Source organism: Silene latifolia, chromosome X, assembly GCF_048544455.1.
Source record: "Silene latifolia isolate original U9 population chromosome X, ASM4854445v1, whole genome shotgun sequence".
Classification (NCBI taxonomy): Eukaryota; Viridiplantae; Streptophyta; class Magnoliopsida; order Caryophyllales; family Caryophyllaceae; genus Silene; species Silene latifolia.
In genome coordinates this window covers 137,402,634-137,422,992 of record NC_133537.1, presented here as the reverse complement: position 1 = coordinate 137,422,992, position 20,359 = coordinate 137,402,634, and the positions used below count along the sequence as shown (strand labels likewise).

Sequence of the window (20,359 nt, the reverse complement as noted above, 5' to 3'; positions counted from 1 at the left end):
AAAGCAACTTGTCTTCTTCCTCATCGCGTTCTTGACAATTCCCGAGTTCGGACGGTCGGTTCGTATCGTAGTTCGTGTCTTTGGATTCCTTGCGTCGAGGGTAAGCTTTTAATATAATTTATATAATGTTTTGTTAAGATTGGTGAAACCCTAATTTAGGAATTGGGGGTTTTTATGAGTAGTATTTGAATAGTAGCATCTATGTGTTGTATGATAGGAGGAGAATTCGTAGAGGAGCCGTTTTGATACAAATTGTAGATACCGTCTGCGTGTTGTGCTTTCCAGGTAGGATTTCCTACTCGGTATTAGTCCCATAATGGGATATTGGTGATGTCTTTGTACTTAGTTGTTTGATATGATGATTGTGATTGTGATTGTGATTGTGATTGTGATTGGTTTCTATGGCTCTCGAGATGCGTTCTCGGCTGAGTGGGGTCACTTGGGGAGTGATCTCACGCCCTAGTTTCGCCCTTCGTGGAACCCGCCACGAAAGGGGATGTGCACATTAATGGACGGGGTTATCGCTCGTACGATGAGCGGGGCTTAGGTGGGAACGGTGCGGTCCCCCATCGCGTGGTCGGGTCCAAAGTGGACGGTCGGTATTGAGATGATGGGAGTTGGTGGTGTGTGTGTGTGTGTGTGAAAGTTCAAATTGTCTCTTTTGTCTTATTGTTGTTATCTATATTGATTGTGTGATTAGTACTGACCCCGGTGTTGTTTTGTAAACTGCGGTGATCCATTCGGGGATGGTGAGCAGATATTGAACAGTATAGAGATGAGTACTGGGATAGCTGGGGACGGCCACGACATGACGATAGAGTCTTCCGTGTAGTTTAGCATTTATTTACATTTCATTGAGAAATGATAGTTTGAATAATGTATCGTACTTTTAGTTGGTTTCATGGATTGTAACTATTCGTTAAACTATTTATAATAAACGTTGTTTCTGTTTTGTCTATTTGATTATCATACCTCGGGCGACCGAGATGGTGATGCCTTCATACCCGAGTGGTCCCGGTAAGGCACTTGAGTATGGGGGTGTTACAAATGGTATCGAGAGACGATCCCGAAACCCGTAACCAATGAACTTAATGAACATAGGGAGTCAATTAAAATGAACCCGGGGTAAAAGTTGTAGGAGCTAGTGCAAAGGCTTGGGAGACGTCCTAAAGTCGCGGGGGTCGCCCTACAACTTTGAACCGGTCACATGGGGGAAATGTGTGTTGAGTCATGTGTGTGCTTAGTAACTTGCGTAACAATGTGATGGAATGTGTTGATGGTTGGATGTTCGAATTGGAAGTTGATGAGATGAAAGAAAAGTAATGTTATATATATAGACATTGTTGATGAAATAATAGCATGATGGAATGTTTTACAACGTGGCAATTAATAGCATGATTGTTATGATATAACGTGATTTATAAAGTTAGCATGTTAGTATATGACGTAATATGCGGGTAGCTCTTACGTATTGGTGGTACTTGATCGAGTGAGGCTGACTCGATCGGGTAGGTTTTTGCGATTTTGAGTCCGAATCGAGTTTTGGGGCACTCGATCGAGTAACTAGGGGTACTCGATCGAGTAGGGGGTCACTCGATCGAGTAGCCTAGATACTCGATCGAGTGGGATAGAGATCAGAAGGTCTGTTTGGTTTTGGAGTTTGGGTACTCGATCGAGTACATGGGGGCACTCGATCGAGTAGCCCGTTACTCGATCGAGTGGGTTTGGGTACTCGATCGAGTAGGTTCTCGGGCGCAGCGTTTTTCGTGTTTTGAGGTTTAGTACGTGTGTTCATGTTTACCCTTTCTTATATAGCTTCAAGATGCCGCCCAAGAGAAATGCTTTGTATGCAAGAGCTGAGCTTATGACTACGGACGACATCGTCAAGATGTTAGAGCACCAGGATGCTCTTACTGAGACCCTGAAGAGAGTGAATGAGGACAAGAATAAGGATAAGGAGAAGGAGGTTGACCATGCTAAAGTCAGCCTCTATATTGCGAGGTTTAACCCGAAGGAGTACAAGGGAGTTGAGGAGCCTAACCTTCTTGATAGTTGGCTGAGGGAGATGGAGAACATACTAGATTTAGTGCACTGTCCTGATGAGATGAGAGTGGATCAGGCTGCATTCTATCTGAGGGAGGCAGCTAGCAAGTGGTGGGATTCAGTGAAAGTGAGTGCCAAAGAGATATATACCAACCAAGGATTGCCTGCTATACCTTGGGGGGAGTTTCGTAAGGCTGTGAGGAAGGAGTTCGTACCGGAGCATGTGAGAAGTAGGTTGAGGGAGGAGTTTGATAAGTTTAAGATGACCGCTGAGATGTCTGTAGCCGAGTACTACAGACAGTTCAATGAGAAGTCCAGGTATGCTGAGGATATGGGTTTGAGTGAGGAAAACCTGGCGTTGAGGTTTGAGAGTGGGTTGACTACCAAGATTATGGATAAGTTACCCGTGGGAATCCTTACCGATGTTAAGGAGGCTTATGAGAGGGCTGGAAGAGCGGAGAGGCTGGTGGAGATGGCTCAGGAGAGGTCTGGTGGAGAGAAGAGGAAGTCTGAGAGCGAGGGTGGTGGCCAATATAATTGCAAGAAAGGCAACCACAATCAGTCTAAAGGATTTTCTTCTGGGTCTGGGTTTAGTGCTGGAACTTCCTTTGGGCGTGGCCGTGGGAGTGTGAGCAATAGTTGGGGAGTGACCTGCTTTGGTTGTGGTGGCGTAGGCCATAAGAGACATGAGTGCACGAGTGCACCGGGATCTTTTCGAGACTCCGCACAGAGCTTTGCGAGCAACGCACCCGGGGGTCATGGCCAAACCGGGAGGTCGAGCTACCGAGTGGAGGCAACCGCAACGGCGGTAATTCTTATCAGAAGACACCGATGAACAACAACAACAATCAAGGGTCGGTGCTAAGCCGACCGCATCGCTAGTCTTGTCCGGGAGGTGGGCGGAAGACCGATGGCAAGTTGTTCATGATGGACAAGAAGGCAAACGAGGAGGATGCGCACGTTATCACCGGTACATTCCTTGTTAATGGTATTCCTACGTTTGTTCTGTTTGATTCGGGGGCTTCTCAGTCGTTTGTGTCTTCGAGTCATGTAAAACAGTTGGGTTTGAGAGTATATGAGTCTGTTAGGGAGCAAGTTTTCATACCTTCAGGTGAGTCTGTATCGTGTGGGAGGTTGTTTAGAGATGTATCTTTGATAGTTGGGCAAGTCGATTTCCCTGTAGACTTGCTAGAGTTTCCTTTTAATGGTTTTAAGATGATAGTTGGGATGGATTGGTTAGGAAAGTATAAGGCTAAGATAGACTGTCATCAAAAGAAAGTGTCCCTTAGAGGTCCTAAGGGTGTAAGTGTGTCTTATCGTGGGTTTCTAGTCAAACCCAAGGTTAAGTTGATTGCAGCTGTCACTTTGAAGTCGTATCTGAGGAAGGGATGTCCTTTGATCCTGTGCCATGTGAGAGATGACCGGATAGAGAGCCCTGATTGATGAGATACCAATGGTGGGAGAGTTTGCAGATGTTTTTCCAGAGGAGATTCCGGGGTTACCACCGAGGAGGGAGATAGATTTCACCGTAGAGTTGAAGCCAGGGACGGGGCCAATCTCTAAGGCACCGTACCGTATGGGTCCTAAGGAGATGGAGGAACTTAGGAAGCAGTTGGATGATCTGATAGAGAAGGGATACATTAGACCAAGTGTATCGCCTTGGGGAGCACCGATTACTGTTCGTGAAGAAGAAAGATGGGAGTTTGAGGTCGTGCATAGATTACCGGAGCCGAACCGTGTGACGATAAAGAACAAGTATCCTTTGCCAAGGATAGATGACCTGTTTGATCGGTTGAGTGGTGTAACATCTTTTCTAAGATTGATTTGAGGTCGGGGTACCATCAGGTGAAGATTAGAGATGTGGACATACCGAAGACAACTTTCACGTCGAGGTATGGCCATTATGAGTATGTGGTGATGCCATTTGGGTTGTCTAATGCACCGGCGGTGTTTATGGATTTGATGAATAGGATCTTCGACGCTTCTTGGACCAGTTCGTGGTGGTGTTTATCGATGATATCTTAGTCTACTCTAAGACTAAGGAGGAGCATGAGGAGCATCGAGGATCGTGTTGCGGACTTTGAGAGATCATGAGTTGTATGCTAAGCTTGTCCAAGTGTGAGTTCGTTAGAGAAAGTTGCTTTTAAGGGGCATGTAATCTCTAAAGATGGGGTAGCTGTGGATCCGGCGAAGATTGAGGCCGTGACAAAAAGTGGGAAGCACCAAAGAATGTTCTTGAGGTGAGGAGTTTCTTGGGTTTAGCTGGATACTACGGACGGTTCGTGAAAGATTTCTCCAAGATAGCTAGACCGATGACAGCGTTGATGAGGAAAGAGAACAAGTTTCGTTGGGATGAGAGTTGTGAGACGGCGTTCCAAACCTTAAAGGAGCGTTTGACCACGCTCCTGTCTTGGCATTGCTGAAGGGAGCGAGAATTTCGAGGTTTATACAGATGCCTCGAAGAATGGGTTGGGATGTGTGTTGATGCAGAATGGTAAAGTGATTGCCTATGCTTCTAGGCAGTTGAAGCCTTATGAGGAGAATTACCCTACTCATGACCTGGAGTTGGGTGCAGTGGTGTTTGCTCTCAAGATTTGGAGGCATTACCTTTATGGAGCAATCTTTAAGGTATTTTCTGATCACAAGAGTCTCAAGTACATCTTCACGCAGAAGGAGTTGAACATGAGACAGAGGAGGTGGATGGAGCTGATTGGTGATTACGACATGGAAATCATCTACCATGAAGGGAAGCCCAATGTTGTTGCTGATGCTTTGAGTAGAAAGAGTGTACATTCCTTGTGTACAGCTCTATCTTTGATGAGGCTGAGGGATGAGGTAGCGAGCTTTGGGATTCATATGATGCAGAAAGGAGATGCTATGGGTGATATGACAGTACATATGGAGTTTTATGATGACATTCGGGATAAGCAGGCTTTGGATCCTAAGATAGTGGAGTGGAGAGCTGGAGTAGAGAAAGGGACAGTGTCCCGCTTTTCTATTCATACAGATGGTAGTTTGAGGTTTGATGGTAGGTGGTGTGTTCCTAACGATGAGGAGTTGAAAAAGACGATCATGACAGAAGCGCATTGCACACCATATTCAGTGCATCCGGGTGGAGACAAGCTTTACAAAGATTTGAAGAAAACGTTTTGGTGGCCTGGGATGAAGAAAGAGACAACAGTTTGTGTCCCGTTGTTTGACATGCCAGAGAGTTAAAGGGGAACAGAGAAGACCACAAGGTAAGGTTCAGTCTTTGGAGGTGCCTGAGTGGAAGTGGGAATCCATCTCCATGGATTTCATTGTGGGTTTGCCTAAGAGTCAACAAGGTAACAACATGATTTGGGTGATAGTGGATCGTCTGACCAAGTCAGCTCACTTTGTTCCAATGAAAGATACATGTACTAAGGCACAATTGGCTATGGCCTATCGAAAGAACGTGCTTAAGTTACATGGAGTCCCTAAGGACATAGTGTCTGACAGAGATGCGAGGTTTATATCAAGGTTTTGGAAGGAGTTGCAGGAATCGTTGGGAACGACTTTGAAGATGAGTACAAAGATTTCATCCTGCGACAGACAGCAGATCGAGAGAACAATCAAGACTCTTGAGGATATGTTGCGAGCTTGTGTGATGGATTTTGGTGGTAGCTGGGAGCAGAGGTTGGACTTGATAGAGTTTTCTTACAACAACAGCTATCACACTAGTATTGGTATGGCACCGTTTGAGGCTTTGTATGGGAGGAGATGTAGGAGTCCGATCTGTTGGGACGATAGTGCTGAGGCAGTGGTTTTAGGACCAGAGATGGTACATGAGATGGTGGAACAGATTAAGATGATCAGGGAACGGATGAGAGCAGCTCAGGATCGACAGAAGAGTTATGCAGATCTACACCGTCGGGACATAGAGTTTCAAGTTGGGGACAAGGTTCTTCTGAAAGTGTCTCCGATGCGTGGGGTTATGAGATTTGGGAATAAAGGCAAGCTAAGCCAGAAGTTTATAGGGCCTTATGAGATCTTAGAGCGAGTTGGGGAAGTTGCTTATCGTTTGGCTTTACCAGCTGCGTTAGAAAGAGTGCATAATGTGTTTCATGTATCGCAGCTGCGGAAGTATGTGAGTGACCCGTCACATGTGTTGGAAGCAGAGAGCTTAGAGCTAGATGAGTCTTTATCATACCTTGAGGTGCCTAAGCAGATCCTAGACCGAAAGGTTAGAAAGACCAGGAGTGGTGAGACAGTTTTGCTTAAGATCCTTTGGTCTAACCATGAGACTGAGGAAGCTACATGGGAGGCGGAGGATATCATGAAAGAGCGTTACCCTTTCCTTTTTGATCAGGTATGTATGGTTACGGGGACGTAACCTTGTTTCTTTTAGGGGGGTAGGAGATGATCGCGAGAGTTTTTAAGAGTTTTTACACCCCTTTTATATGTTGTGTCGGTATGTTTGTCGGGATAAGTTGGGTTAGTATCATGCTTTACGTTGTGTTTTGTTTGACCTTCGAGTCGGGAGGCTTATGGGAGTACCTTTGTTTGGTAGTGGTTTGAACTTCGGGGACGAAGTTCCTTTTAAGGAGGGAAGACTGTAATACTCCGTATTTATAGTCTTGGGGGTACTCTATCGAGTAGCCCTTACTCTGTCGAGTAAGGGTAAGTGGCGAAATAAAATAGTTTCTGACCTGTTGGGCACTCGATCGAGTAGCTGGGGCACTCGATCGAGTAGGGGGGTACTCGATCGAGTACCTTGGGTACTCGATCGAGTGTCCGGTTTTACGGGGGAGTTTTCTCGGGTTTTGTTATTTACGCGATTAAGGTATTTAAACATATTCGTCATTGTTCTAAATCACTTTTTACAAAACCTAAAACCTGTTTAAGAGAGAAAGCAACTTGTCTTCTTCCTAATCGCGTTCTTGACAATTCCGAGTTCGACACGGTCGGTTCGTATCGTAGTTCGTGTCGTTGGATTCCTTGCGTCGAGGGTAAGCTTTTAATATAATTTATATAATGTTTTGTTAAGATTGGTGAAACCCTAATTTAGGAATTGGGGGTTTTTATGAGTAGTATTTGAATAGTAGCATCTATGTGTTGTATGATAGGAGGAGAATTCGTAGAGGAGCCGTTTTGATACAGCTGTAGATACCGTCTGCGTGTTGTGCTTTCCAGGTAGGATTTCCTACTCGGTATTAGTCCCATAATGGGATATTGGTGATGTCTTTGTAGTTAGTTGTTTGATATGATGATTGTGATTGTGATTGTGATTGGTTTCTATGGCTCTCGAGATGCGTTCTCGGCTGAGTGGGGTCACTTGCGGGAGTGATCTCACGCCCTAGTTTCGCCCTTCGTGGAACCCGCCACGAAAGGGGATGTGCACATTAATGGACAGGGTTATCGCTCGTACGATGAGCGGGGCTTAGGTGGGAACGGCTGCGGTCCCCCATCGCGGTGGTCGGGTCCAAAGACGATCGGATTGAGATGATGGGAGTTGGTGGTGTGTGTGTGTGTGACAGTTCAGCTGTCTGTTTGTCTTATTGTTGTTATCTATATTGATTGTGTGATTAGTACTGACCCCGGTGTTGTTTTGTAAACCTGCGGTGATCCATTCGGGGATGGTGAGCAGATATTGAACAGGTATAGAGATGAGTACTGGGATAGCTGGGACGGCCACGACATGACGATAGAGTCTTCCGCTGTAGTTTAGCATTTATTTACATTTCAGTTGAGAACAGATAGTTTGAATAATGTATCGTACTTTTAGTTGGTTTCATGGATTGTAACTATTCGTTAAACTATTTATAATAAACGTTGTTTCTGTTTTGTCTATTTGATTATCATACCTCGGGCGACCGAGATGGTGATGTCTTCATACCTGAGTGGTCCTGGTAAGGCACTTGGAGTATGGGGGTGTTACAAGTCCTTGCCTAGCTAAGTGAAGGAGGGGTGGATATTGGGCTAAGTAAGTATTTTTCCGATCCTCGAAGGCTTGCTTGTGCATCTCTTGCATGAGAAGAGTCAAGTAATCATTTCTTGCTTCAACACCTTCGGGCTTGAACTCTTGGTACTCGAAAGGATAGGGTGGTGTGACAATGGAAGAGGAGGGCATTTCAATTTCACACTTTTGTTGTCGGATAATGTACTCGGCCTCTTTTGATAGGGGAAGTAGATAGTTGGTCCGGTGGACACTCAATCGACAAATCTTTGAAGGCAAAGTGAAAGATCTAGCCTCACTAGTGAGCCATCCATACTTGGTGTCAAGAGGGTTATGGGTAACCCACTTGTACTTGTATATCATAGTATTAATATCAATGAGATGACCACCCTCTTTCGCCTCATACTTGCTATCCTTGTTGAAGTTTAGATCAAAGTATTTAGCTAGAATAGTGACTAGGCCTCCATTCACAATAACGGTAGTGCCTTTCTTCCCACAATCAATATTTAGCCATCTATCCACCAAAAGCCTTAGAGAGTTGAAAGGCTTGGTGAATTCCCTTCCAATGTTCAAAGCCGACTCAAGAAGAACAAAATCGAGTTTAGTGAAATGGTTGGTGTCTTTTCTTGCAATGATGTTGTTCCCTATGACCTTGTGCCACACTCTAATGCCCGGATGGTGGACTAGTAGAGCGTGACTAGCATGAAAGTCCTCAAATTTCCTTCCGGAAATCGCCTCCCAAAGAGGGTCGGAGTCATACTTGCCAACATTCTTAAAATAACTTGGTGAATCACCAAGACCCAAAGCTTTACCCATTTCCTCAAAGGAGATGCGCCTACTAACATTAGCTAGACGAAACTCGATGGTCTCCATAGTCTCAACCTTGTTAACTTTCAAAGAAATCAAAAATTCTAAGGTAAGGGAGGGGAATGTCAATTCTTTTGATTCAAACAATTTCTCCAACCCCATGGCTCTAAAGAAGGCTCTAGTTTGCTCAAGGACACCCAACTTATCTAAGGTATCTTCACAAATAAACTTGGTGGATAGAAATGATTTTCTAGCAAACTTGGCAAAAGTGTCCCTATGGGATTTGGAAATGAAAATTACCTCCGGATAATTCGAAAGTTGAGCAATTTCCGGAGTAGTAGATGTTGTTGCTTCCATGGGAGGTTGTTCTTGTTGCACTTCCAAGTTTGGGTTAGCTACCACCATAGCCAATGCTTTCTTTGCTTGAAGACTCTTTTGTCTTGATGAAAGTGCCTTTGCCTTTGGTTCCTTTGCCTTTGTTGCTCCCTTAGTCCTTGCCATTGATGAATAAACCAAGAAAAGAGTGAAAAATCTTCAATTTCTAGTGCACCCAAATCGATTTAAAGATGAAAGGCTTTGCCTTTATGAATTCAAAAATCGACTCAAAGGTTGAAGATTTTGTGCTTGGTTTTGATTTTTGTTGAAAGAGGAGTGATTGATTTGTTGTTAAAAGGATGTTTTGATTTGATTTTGGTGAATGTTGTTGAGGAATCTTGTTTTTGTGATGGAGAGGATGAGGGTTTTGGAGTTATGGGGTTTATGAGTAGTGTTATGAATGAAGGAATGAAGGAATAAATGTGGGAGGGAGTTTATAAAACCCGAAAAATTTGAAATGCAGGGGCAAGACGGGCGGTTTTTGCTCGGGACGCCCGGATTCGGCCTGTTCTGGGTTGGGAAATTCTCGCCTAAAGACGGGCGGATTTGAAAATGCGGGACGGGCGTCTTCCAGGGAAGACGGGCGGATTCCTTTACAGGGATTTTTCTTGTTTTCTCAGCTTAAAAGACGGGCGTCTTTCCCTTCAGGACGGGCGTCTTTTTGAAGACGGGCGGATTTCAAAGCAGGACGCCCGCATTCGTTGACAGTCAGAAATTTCGAAAATTCAGCTCATGATGGACGGGCGTGTTCTGCCCAATATGCCCGGATTGCCTGAAGACGGGCGGATTCTCCTGAACCCGCTCGGATTCGACCCCTTTTTACCCGGATTCAGTTCCATCCGTGCACTTTGCATATCCCTTGTCATTTTTCCATTCTTCTTCATATCTCGTGTTCTTCATTGTGGGGGCACTACTAAGGCATGGATAGCCTAGGCAATTGCCATCCCCACACTAAGCTAAAGCACTACACAACAATTGAAATTACTAGTCCCTCCCTCACTTCTCTCAAACATTATAATTATCTTGATCAAAGTATAAAAATCCAAAAATGACAAAAAATGCAATATAAGAATTGAAATGCAAGTTAGGGAGTTAGAAATATTTACAAATGGTGGTTTAGGGAGGACTCCACCAAACTCTCATTCTCGATGAGATGTCAAGGGGGCATGTTCAAGGTGTTGTTGATGTTGCTCAACACCTTGAAAAAGTACTCAAAAGCTTGTTCATTGTCATGATAGAGGTCTTCAATAGACCTTGGCCCTTGTTGTCGGTCTTGATTGATGGCATTACCAATGTAGGGATTAAAAATCCCTTCAAATTCATCGTCCCAAAGACCACAAACTTCATTAAGTTGATCATTGAAAATCTCTTGATTTGATGGAGACAACTCTCCCATTTCCTTTTCTTGGCCAATAAGGCTATCTTCTTCATTGCTTGACTTTGGTGAGCTTTGCAAGCTCTCTTTGTCACAAATCACTTGCTCTTTGAATGGAGCATCTTCAATTTTGTTCTTCCATTGGAGTTCTGACTTCTTCCCTTCATCCTTCCGACTATAATGATCGATCATAAAACACGGTTCATGTAAACGGGGAGCTCTCATAGTCTTGTCAAGGTTGAAAGTTATGCTTTCATCCCCCACTTCTAGAGTGAGCTCTCCGTGTTTTACATCAATCACCGCACCCGCGGTGTGTAAGAAAGGTCTTCCTAGAATGATTGGAATGTTGGAATCTTCCTCCATATCAACAAAGACAAAGTCCACCGGGATGAAAAACTTCCCGATTCGTACGGGAACATCTTACCATATCCCTAATGGTGTCTTCGTCGATCTATCGGCCATTTGGAGTGTGATATTGGTGCATTTAAGCTCTCCCACCCCCAACCTTTCACTCACCGAGTACGACATAACACTCACACTAGCCCCTAGATCACATAAGGCTTTGTTGATCGTGGGTGTCGCCAATGGTACACGGTATTGAGAAGCTTCCCGGATCCTTGAGTTTTGGAGGTGAACTCCCTTGAAGTATTGCACTACTCACCTTAGTGAAGGCGATAGTCTCAAGCTTCCGGATCGACTTCTTCCTTGTGAGGATGTCTTTCATGTATTTCGCATAGGCCGACACGTGATTGATTAATTCCGTGAAAGGAATTGATACTTCCAAATTCTTCACAATTTCCATAAACTTTCCAAGTTGGTCATCAAATTTGGGCTTGGCTTGACGACTTGGAAAAGGAAGTCTAATCACAATGGGCTCCTTCTCCTTGACCTTGTCTTCATTTTTCTTTGAAATTTCTTCTCTTGATTATTCTCCATCTTTGGAGTTTTGCACAATTTCTTCCTTATCACTAGCTTCCACAACTTCATCCTCAACTTGCTTCTTCGGTGCTTCATACCTTGTACCACTTCTCAAGTGAATGGCACTAACCGTTTCATGTCTTGGGGGATTACTTTGAGGTGGTAATTGCCCCTTTTGTCTTTGTGAGCTTGAAGATGCTAGTTGAGTCAATTGGGTTTCCAACATCTTGGTGTGAGCTAGAATGTTGTTGATTGTGGTTTCCTTTGCTTGACTATCTTTTTGCATTTGAGTGAAAAATTCTTGTTGATTCTTTTGCATTTGGAGGACCGCTTTTTGAACTTAAAACCTTGGTCATTTTGTTGATTGTATGGATTTTGATTTTGGTAACCTTGGTTTTGGTTGTAAAAGGGTCTTTGATTTTGGTTTCTCATGGGAGGTGGGGTGTATGTTGTTTGAGGGTTTTGAACATTTTGGCTTTTGTATGAGAGATTTGGATGGAATTTGGTGTTTTCATTGTAATAGTTGGAATAAGGGGTACTACTCTTGTATGCTTGGAAAGCATTCACTTGTTCATTTGTTCCCCTACATTCACTTTGGTCATGTCCCAAAGTTCCACAATTCTCACATATCCCACTTGGGATTGATGAGGATGCCGTCATGGCATTAACATGATGCTTTGGTGATTTTGAGGCTTCTTCAAGTCTAGCCATAGCTTTTTTAAACTTTAAATTGATTGTGTCGATGTGAGCACTAAGTTGAGCACCCAATTGAGTAACGGAGTCCACTTCATGCTTTCCTCCTCTAGTAGCCTTGCGAGGTCTACTATATTGTGAGTTATGGACCACCATCTCCTCAATTTTGTTCCAAGTTTGATTGTCATCAACTTCGGTGAACATTCCATTCGATCCCATGTTGAGAATGTTCCTTGAATCTTCATATAGACCGTTCCAAAATTGTTGTACCAAGAACCACTCGCTAAGTCCATGGTGAGGACATGAGCGACAAATTCCCTTGAACCGCTCCCAAGCTTCATACAAAGATTCTTCATCCCTTTGCTTAAAACCCGTAATTTGAGCTCTTAGCATGTTAGTCTTTTCCGGTGAGTAGAATTTTTTGTAGAAAGCTAGAGCCAACTTCTTCCAAGAATCAATCCCGAGAGTGGCCTTATCAAGGCCCTTCAACCATTGTTTCGCGGTGCCAATTAGATAAAAAGGAAATAAGACCCATCGAATTTGGTCTTGAGTTACACCGGTTTGAGCGATCGCATCACAATAGTCACAAAAGGTCTCCATATGAGAATGAGGGTCTTCACTAGGCATCCCCCCAAATTGGCTCCTTTCGACTAATTGGATAAAGGCGGATTTGGCAATAAAATTTCCGGTCAAATGTTGTGGTATGGGAGTACCATTGAATAGGTTCTCCTCGGTGGGTACGGAATGTGATGAAAACTTAGGCATTGTGGGTTGATTTTGTGTGGTATTTTGTGTTGAGTTCTCCTCACCTTCTCTTGCAAAAGGGTTGATGAACTCAATAGTTGGTTGAATATCCACAACCTCACTAATACCTCTCAAATTTCTCCTAGCAAGTCTTCTATTGGTTGTCAAAGTTCTTTCAATTTCACGATCAAAAGGTAACAAATCACCTTGTGACCTTCTAGACATGCAAAATATTAAACAACTCGAAAACAATTAGAACAAACCTTGAGGAGTTTTACTTCCCCAAGGCAAAGAAAGACACAACTAATAACAATATAAGAAAATCTAAATCAAGTTAACACCGTCCCCGGCAACGCGGCGCCCTTTTTGGTCGGGACTAAATCTTTTCGGTAACTTGTCGTTAGGAGCACCTAGACCAAAACACAATTTATAGCTTCACAAACAACTCTACAATTAGTAAAGAGGCAAGTAAAGGTCGGATTTCAAGGGACGGGAATTGAGATGAGATTTCTATTGAAACTAGTGGTGTCTTAGGGGTGTCACAATTTGGGTTGATGTAGAAGGTCACTAAACTAAATAGCAATGAAAGTAAATAAACAAGATGAATTGAAAGGGTTGTAAACAATTGATAAAAAGCACTAGGGTATCATGGGGTCATAGGGGATTCATGGGAATTGATCATACAAACATGTTCTCAAATTATAAGCAAGCAATTATTGTTGTGATGGATTGAGTTGGGTTATATCTTACAATCCTAGGAAAGTTTGGGTCCCGGAGCCGAATCGATTAGATTGTACAACACCTACAAGTCGACTTAATCTTCCCTACTCAACAACATGCATGGTCTAATGAGACTCGAGTTGGTTTATGTCTTACAAGTCTCATTGAAAAGATAGGTGATGGGTAAAAAATGCAAGGATTCATAGGCTCACATTTCATCAAACATAACATGTGCATGAGTTGAGATCAAAACAAGCAAGCAAATAAACCATGAAAGCATATTAATTTAAGCATGAATCATTCCCCATGTTGGTTTCCCCTAATTACCCATTAACCCTAGCTAGGTCACTACTCACTCATTATCATGTTGATCATGCTAGCAAGGTTGTCAATCATACCAGCAAAATTAAACATGATGAAAAAATGAAAGTAATTAACAATAATTAAAAAGGGATTAAGAGAATTATACCTACTAATGATTCCAATAATAAAGCAAAGAATAAAAGAAGTACTTGATGCTTGATTGAGAGGTTGTCAATCTCCCAATAATAACCCAAATAATCTTCAATTACCCAAAATAAAGGATGAACAAAAGAGAGATTAAGGAAATAAAACTTGTATTAAAACTTGATTAATTGTTGATTACAAAACTAAAGGGAGATTTGATTGATATTAACTACTCTAAGAATTGATAAGAAGAACATGCTCTTCTAATTAGACTAACGGGGTATTTATAGTGGAAATTAGGTGGATGCATTAGGGTTAACTAAGGGCTAAACTAGTAATTACACTTTTGAGATTTGAGCAGGGAGATGCCGGTATTTTTCGAAGGAAGGGCTTCTTTCTTTGAAGCTTGAAGAAACGGATTTGTCTTTGGATGAATCCGTGCGTCTTGGGCACGGGACAAATGCGGATTCAACGGTCTCTGCCCGGGCGTCTTTGGGGAAGACGCACGTCTTCTGTAGCTCTTTGCCGGCGTCTTTAAAGGAAGACGCACGGATTGTCGTGCTGGGGACGGGCGGATTCAGATAATCCGCACGGATTGCTCCTCAGTCTTGTTTCTTCTTCTTTTCTTCCCTTTTCTTCATAAAATCCTTGGGGATTTCCTTGGGGATGCAAGGATCTTTCCTCAACATTGCTCATCTACTATAATATGTACAAAGGCCTTCTAATCTTGTCTCTCCTTGATGCTTGGTCATTGAATTCAATCAATTTAGTCTCATTTTGCCATGAAAATGCAAGGTTTGCACTCTTTCCTACCAAGGACACAAAACCTCAAAGAATATGCAAAACAAAGAACTAAAGACAATAAATGACCCAAATATGCACTAAAAAGCATGGGAACAAGGCTAATTCGGTGACTAAATATGCGCTAATTATGGTCACATCAATAATAATTAAACGCAACATTTAAAGAACAAAACAAAAAAATTGGTGTAAATATTACCTTTAACTGATCGATGCATAGCGGTAATTGAAAACGATCGTATTGTATTGTAACATCAAAATTGAATTGTGAGTCTTTCATTAATTTTTAATGTCGTTAGTATATGTTTAGGAACTTCGTAATGAACTAATGCATATAGGGAAGGATGCCTAACTTTAAAACTAGAATAAATGTGGTAAAAATAATTAATAAGGGATGAAAGTAATTAATATATATGCAATGAAAGTAATATATGGCATTAACTATGATACACATTATACCTTTTAAGATTTCTATACGTCAATTGAAATGGGAGTTTGAAGGTTAAGATATTGAATTGCCATAATTTAAGTATATTGTAAAAAATACTGTATTTTTTTTTTCAAAAAAAGGCAGCCCGGGCCATGGCCCGTCGGGCCCAGGAAGAGCTTCGTCTCTGAAAGTAAGTGAAAAGTTGGTAAAACAAAAGAAGTTTTATCATATTAAATTACACCTACAGTGTAATATATGAAGAATATCGATTCTAGAAATTCTTTTATATGATGATACAAGTATATCCATATGAAACGGATATACAGCTGCGCGCAATATTCAATTGCCAATTGGATTAGAACTTTATAAGTCCATTTAACCTTCGGCATATTTATTGTTATTAATGAGCTCATAAACCTGAAATCTATCCAAGTCATGGATATTGAAAATAATACTGTACAGTTTGCATTATTGAGTCATCATATGCATATATATAGAGACTAAGTTAAGCATTTTCATATTATTTTTCTGTTCCAACATTGCATTATTTCATATCATATAATTTAGAACTTAGTATTAGTCAAAGATATGTAAATATATTGACATATATTGCTATTCATTAATATATTGCTATTCATTAATATATAGGTTATACAAGATCTATTGCTAACAATACAACGATATGTACGTGATATGAATGCACTAAACTAGGAAACAATATATTGACATATATTTACATATCTTTGACTAATACTTAGTTACATATCATATGCATGCACATTATTGTTGATGATATGATCATTCAAAGAAAAGGTGCAGTATTATAAAAGTAACAAGATCATTTGGAGTGAAGCTGCAAAATCGTTATGAATGATTATTGTCATATTTTGAATTTTGAAACGATCAGCGATTCTTATTAATTGAAGACATCTATTAAGTTGATCAAGTACGATGATAGCTATTTTGAAGATCGAGAAACTTTTGTTGGAAAATCTATGTGATTTAAGAATTTAATTACGAGTTTTAATATTTGAACAATATTTTAAATATGATTAATCGCGTCTTTTATTTTCCATTATTATGAGGTATAAAAAGTTTTTTAGTCTTTGTCAAATGGTATTTATGAGTTATCACCATAATCAATATTATTGACAATTGGGGTCTTAATGGTCGTTTATTATGCTTCACTACTTAATATGATGCTTATGGCCTTGGTTGCTATTTCTAACGTTACATTGAAACGTATGAGGGTGTAGTATTATTACTATCATTGCATTGGACAAAGCTTTGACTATTTAAACATATTTGGATCATCTTGCAAAGTGTGGTGTTTGGCACATATAATATCAAGTTATAAGAAGCTACGAATACTTAAAAGTATACTCCAACACAAGTCGATGGTTAACTACTATGTTTATATATTATATTACTTACATCCATCCCCATTTTTATAATTTGTAAAAGTTACTTTTATTATAAAATATTATTGAGTATCGGGTGATCGTCGGTTTGGGGGCTCCTCTTGCTGCTACCGAAGGAGTCCAACGGGTTGTCGTATCTTGGGAGAGGAACGCACTATTTGGTAACCAGTGCAGTGGAGGCGTTATCTCTCTTAGGAAAGCGCCTAGCGCGATTCGACCCAGGCTACATCTTTCTACTCTACTCTCTTTTATTATTATTCTTTTATTTATGTCATTTATATTATTGTATTTTGTTATAATATTATTTACGGTAATATATCGCTCCACTTTTTCTAACAACTTTGTCACATCATGAGTTGCATTGACGTTTTAAAGTGATGTAACCATCATGGGGAGTGTTCACGCGTTGTACTCTTTTTCCTTATCTATGGTTTTGTCCCACTGGATTTTCCATAGAAAGGTTTTAACGAGGCAACTTATTTATTTGCGTGTTAGAGGAATAATGTACTCTTTTTCCTTATTAGTGTTTTCCCATAGGGTTTTTCGAGTAAGGTTTTAATGAGGCATACTCTTCGGTAATGTACATCCAAGGGGGAGTGTTATGAAATGTATTATATGGATATCCATTGGGCTTTATGGTCCATTATATACATTATGTAATTAGGTTTCTCACATAATATGCACTCTATAAATACCCCCATTGAGATAAATAAAACTATCCCTATCGAATCTTCTCCTTCTATTATCTCTCTACAATTTCTTCCTTTCTTATTCTATAACAAATATATGCATGTATAGTTAAATTGAGGCCAACTAGTGAAATAAATAATCTATAATTAACTAACATTTGTCGTGGACTAGTCAAATAAATAAGCTCCTTACACAAACATGCACTTAAAAATCATCCTTGAGGAATTTCAAGTCTACGATTAGAGGTGGTAATAACACAAGTCAATCAAAACATATTATTTACCGCCCTACCCTCATATATGTATAACGACCTGAGTTTTCAAGACTAATATAAAATTTACTAAATTATTGACTAAATAAAGACATGTCAAAAGTGAAATAGCCAGTTTAAAATCAGGTGGTTAAACACCAAAACTAAATACGCGTTGGATATTATTGCGGAAACTGGGTTACTCGGATGCAAGCCCGCGACCACACCAATCGAACAACATCATTCCTTAGGGATGGCCATTGGTCCTCTCCTTGACGATGTTGAACCATATAGACGTCTTGTTGGGCGACTAGTATACCTTGCCGTGACCCGACCCGACTTATCCTATGCCGTCCATATACTTTCTCGGTTCTTACATCAGCCTCGGCAGGAGCATTGGTCGGCTGCCTTACGCGTAGTACGATATCTTAAGGGTAGTCCGGGTCATGGGGTGTTGTTTCGTGCTGATAGTTCACTAAGTATTACCGGGTGGTGTGACTCGGATTGGGGAGGTTGTCCTACTTCCCGGAGGTCTGTCACGGGCTGGTTTATCCTTCTTGGTGGATCTCCTATTTTGTGGAAGACGAAGAAACAACTCACAGTGTCTTTGTCATCTGCTGAGGCCGAATACCGGTCTATGGCCAATATTGTTTGCGAATTGAAATGGCTTAAAGGGTTGCTTGCAAGCTTAGGCATGACCGTCCCTCTGCCAATGCATGTCCTTAGTGACAGTAAGTCGGCTATTGATCTTTCTCACAATCCCGTGTTCCACGAACGCACAAAGCATATCGAGATTAATTGCCATTTTATGCCTGATGCGATTACCGACGGGTTAATTACTACGACCCATGTTTCCACTACCGAGCAACTGGCTGACATCTTCACCAAAGCCTTGGGAGCTCCACAGTTTATACATTTACTAGCCAAGTTGGGCACTCTCGACCTTCATGCTCCAGCTTGAAGGGGGGGGGGGGAGGGGGGGGTGTTACGGAAATATATGATTACTAGAATAACATTGTTAGCATATTTAGGATATCAATCTTATTGTTGCTATATTCTTTCATGTTTACTAGGTCATTCTAGTTATCATGTAACCTATTTAAGGCTTATGCCACACATGAATGCAAATCATCCTTGTTCTCCTAATCACATTAACATGGTATCGAGCTTTTTTCTTTCCTCTCTTCAAATTCTCTTAACCTAAAACCTTCACCACGAAAATCATCAAGCCGCCTATCATGCCCGGAGACAACACAGATGCCGAGATGCCTGTCGTTTTTCCAAAAATTGATCCCTCTAGTCCTTACTATCTCGGTTCCCAAGATGGACCGGGTGTTAAAATTTCGAATATTGTCCTTCGTCAAGACAATTACGACGACTGGCAAATGTCAATGAAAATGTCGTTGAAATCGCGACGCAAATTCGGATTTATTGATGGAACAATTAAAAAACCCACCAAAAAATTCGACCTCGAAAATTGGAAAGTGGTTCATTGTACCCTTGTACAATGGATCCGTAACATGATCGACCCATCTTTGATTGCTAATGTGACCTACGATTATGACGCTGCGGCCTTGTGGTCCGAGTTGGAATTGCAGTTCGCGGTGGTAGACGGTACCAAAATTCATAATCTTAAAACTCGGTTAAAAGATTTTAAGCAATCCAAAGGTATGTCCGTCACCTCTTATTACGGTAAATTCAAATCGCTTTGGGACTCGCTTGCTGTACATGAACCCCCTTTTGTGTGTAAGTGTGGCAAGTGTGAGTGTGAAATTGGTCCAGCCGCTATCAAGCATCATGATAATGAACGTTTACATCAATTTTTCATGGGTCTCGACCCATCTTTATATGGCCAAATTCGTTCTCAACAGTTTCAGCAAGGCCCATTACCCACACTTAATCGTGCTTACAATTTGGTTCTCCAAGAGGAACGACTGCGTACTACCACTACCCCTCTGATGTTTCTGAAGTTGCAGCCTTCGCTATGCCATCCCTTAATTCTAATATTGACTGGCGTGTCCTACGAGATAAAGAGCGTGGGGAACGTCATAAAATGCTTTGCTCTCAATATAACACTCGAGGCCATGATGTCTCGACATGCTTCTTCAAAACACTGAAGTTTCCTGATTGGTGGGGTGACAGGCCATGTACTTTGGCGGAGTATCGTCGCTCTCGGCCAGGGGGATCACGAGGTGGAGGCTCTGGCTCGGGTTCTGCTGTTGGCGCAGGGAACACGGGTGCGTCTGGTTCTGCTGCTGGAACTGTACACGCTAACGCCGTGACAGCGGGTGTCTCTGCTCGTAATCTGCTTGTTTCTGATCGTCTCAGTGGTAGGTGAAATTGGATAATTGATACGGGGGCCTTCAATCATGTCACGGGCACCTTGTCATGTTTGGAGGATCTTGAAAACATTGCCAGACGTCCTGTTGGTCTTCCAAATGGCCAACAAGTCGTCTTAAACTTGATGGGATCGGTTTATATTAATGATTCTTTAACTCTTACTCATGTGCTATATGTTCCCAGTTTAAAATGCAATTTAATGTCTATCTCACAGCTACTTTCGGCTAATAATTATTGCTTCGAGTTTGCTAAAAGTTCTTGTATCATTCAGGGTCATTCCTCGAAGACGACGATTGGAGTCGGTGAGCTGCGGGATGGACTGTATTGGATTTGTGCGGGGGAGAGGCCATTGACGGTGAACACGGTGTCCGAGAAGGGAGAACTTGAT

At 41.7% G+C, this 20,359-nt stretch overlaps 1 protein-coding gene and 1 non-coding gene across 2 annotated transcripts; both read left to right on the top strand.

Annotated features, from left to right (window-relative positions):
- Positions 1-12,414: 12,414 nt before the first annotated feature.
- Positions 12,415-12,521, top strand: LOC141625872 (small nucleolar RNA R71). Its single transcript, XR_012535619.1, has one exon. It is a non-coding gene; the product is annotated as a small nucleolar RNA R71 (small nucleolar RNA).
- A 5,363-nt stretch (positions 12,522-17,884) lies between these two features.
- LOC141618441 (secreted RxLR effector protein 161-like) lies at positions 17,885-18,592 on the top strand. The gene has a single exon (XM_074435551.1). The coding sequence runs from the start codon at positions 17,885-17,887 to the stop codon at positions 18,590-18,592; it is 708 nt and encodes a 235-aa protein (XP_074291652.1).
- Positions 18,593-20,359: the final 1,767 nt, after the last annotated feature.